Source organism: Apaloderma vittatum, unplaced genomic scaffold, assembly GCF_000703405.1.
Source record: "Apaloderma vittatum isolate BGI_N311 unplaced genomic scaffold, ASM70340v1 scaffold24092, whole genome shotgun sequence".
NCBI classification, from domain to species: domain Eukaryota; kingdom Metazoa; phylum Chordata; class Aves; order Trogoniformes; family Trogonidae; genus Apaloderma; species Apaloderma vittatum.
This window is the reverse complement of record NW_009702255.1, coordinates 5736-7746: the sequence shown is the minus strand read 5'-3', so window position 1 is coordinate 7746 and position 2011 is coordinate 5736. Positions and strand designations below refer to the sequence as shown.

General features: G+C 58.9%; 1 protein-coding gene across 1 annotated transcript in view; it reads right to left on the bottom strand.

Moving 5' to 3' along the window:
• Positions 1–114: 114 nt before the first annotated feature.
• LOC104281484 (E3 ubiquitin-protein ligase HECTD3-like) overlaps positions 115–2011 on the bottom strand; it is a gene marked incomplete at its 5' end in the record, with an annotated part of 7316 nt that continues 5419 nt past the window's right edge. The window contains 6 exons of the mRNA XM_009879492.1: positions 115–190; positions 365–436; positions 564–639; positions 916–990; positions 1442–1571; positions 1842–2011. Of these exons, the coding sequence (XP_009877794.1) occupies positions 115–190; positions 365–436; positions 564–639; positions 916–990; positions 1442–1571; positions 1842–2011 (599 nt within the window). The remainder of the gene's footprint in view (positions 191–364; positions 437–563; positions 640–915; positions 991–1441; positions 1572–1841) is intronic.

Sequence of the window (2011 nt, the reverse complement as noted above, 5' to 3'; positions counted from 1 at the left end):
CACAAAGAGGACCTGCGGCAGGACAGCAGGGTCCAGCCCTGCACTTTTATTGAATCCAGTGCCCTGGGATGGGCAGCTCCCATAGCATGGGGCACCTGGGGGGCCTCATTCATCTCAGGTGTCCCTGTCAGTGTCAATGGACATGCAGTTGTACACGGCGTATCGCAGCAGCTCTTCACAGGCCTTGGCCCTAGTCAAGGGGAAACACTGGGTCATGGTGATGACAGACACTGAGATCCTCATGGTTCCCTCCCTGGATGCCCCACTCAGACATCCCCCAGGGCAGGACATGGGGAACCTGGAAGGGGACCCCAATGCCAGCCCCAGGGAGAGGGGGAGCATCCCTGTTCCCAGCTTGACTCACGAGGAATAGCTGGGCAAGTAGAGGGTGCAGAAACACGTGGAGGCCTGTGGCATCCGGTCCAATGTGTCCGAGCTTGGGAGAAAGGACAGAGAGTCAGACTACAGTATGGCACAGGGACCCTGGAACAGTACAGGGACCTCACACCACACAGAGACCCCAGCCCGGTGTAGGGACCCCAGCCCAGGCAGAACCGTTTGACCTTTCCGGCTGGACACTGATCTGAACTGGAAGGCGGCTCCGGCCAGTGACGAACTTGAGGAAGCGTCTGAGATCCTCTGAAGGGAAGGACAAGACTCAGGTCTCAGGGAAAGGGACAGGACCATCCCAGTCACAGCCATCATGGCAAGATCTGCCCTTGCAGAGCATCTCAGGAGCATGGGGCAAAGCTAGAGGATGCTCTCAGCATCCTGGGAAGGGGCAGGCAGGAAAACCCCAGCTGACTGCCAAGGAAGCACCTAGTGAGCATCCTCGGGGCACAGGGCAGTGGATACCCTGTCCCCAGCTCACGCTGCTGCACGTGAAGAGCAAGGAAAGGCTTGAGGTCCACTCACCACTGGTGAAGTTGTTGAGTGCCTCCAAGAAGTTCTGGACACGGGGGTCGTCAGGGGGGAAGCTCTCAAATCTGACTGTGACAAAGAACGTGCAACGGCTTCATCAGAAACTCCCAGCAAAGCAAACTAGCATGGGACATGTCCATCCTTCCACTCTGTGAGAGCCCAGAGTGGAAGCAGGAGAGGAAAGCGTCCGCTCTCAGTGAGCCCCTGAAAGCCTGCCACCACCTCTGAGCAGGACTGGCACCCTCCACAAAAAAACCCTGGTTTGTAGCGTGGCCAACAGCCTCTGCCCATAGCAGCCGAGGAACAGATGCACCAGAGTGGGAACTGGTGGGGTTTGCAGCTAAACCTGAAGCATCCCTGCCCAGGGTCCCTCTGGCTTACCCTCCCCCAGGCTCCTAGGCACTCCACAACCAGGGGACTCAGCGTGGGGCAGGATGCATGCCCAGGATGAGTGTCATCAAGATGGGACCCTGCCCACACAGGGGGCTGGGAGCAGCTTTGGACCGGCTCTGGCACTTACTGAATCTCTGCAGTTCAGTCACTGTGATCTCAGGGTCCCCGCAGACCTTCTTCTCCAGCTGCTGCCAGGTAAGCAGGTCCAGCACGGGCTGGGGCACCACGCAGAGCAGCCCAGCACGCATGGCTGCGATCTTTGGGGGAGCACAGAAGGGACCTGACATCAGTGTGGTGGGTCTGAGCCCAGAGGGCACACAGGACACTGGGGGCAGGGATCACAGGGCCCCAAAGGAGGCCCGTGGGGCTCATGGACATCCTGGGCATAGGATGCTTGGAGGAACCATCCAGCTGGAGCTTGTTTTGGGGACATGTTTTTGCAGCCACCAACCCCACAGGTACCAGGAGGGGTTGCCACAGGAGCAGGTCCCCCTTGGAGCCATGCCGGCCGTGGGGGATGGTGTTACCTGCTCTTTGTTCTCCTCCAGCCGAGCCCTCTGCACCAAACGGATGAATTCCTTACGGTCCTCATAGTGCACCACGGTGCTGCTGCCATTGGGGATCAGCTCCACCACACGCTGGTCACTCAGGACCGCCGTGTAGGTCAGCTCTCTGCCAAAAATGAACTCAATAGTTT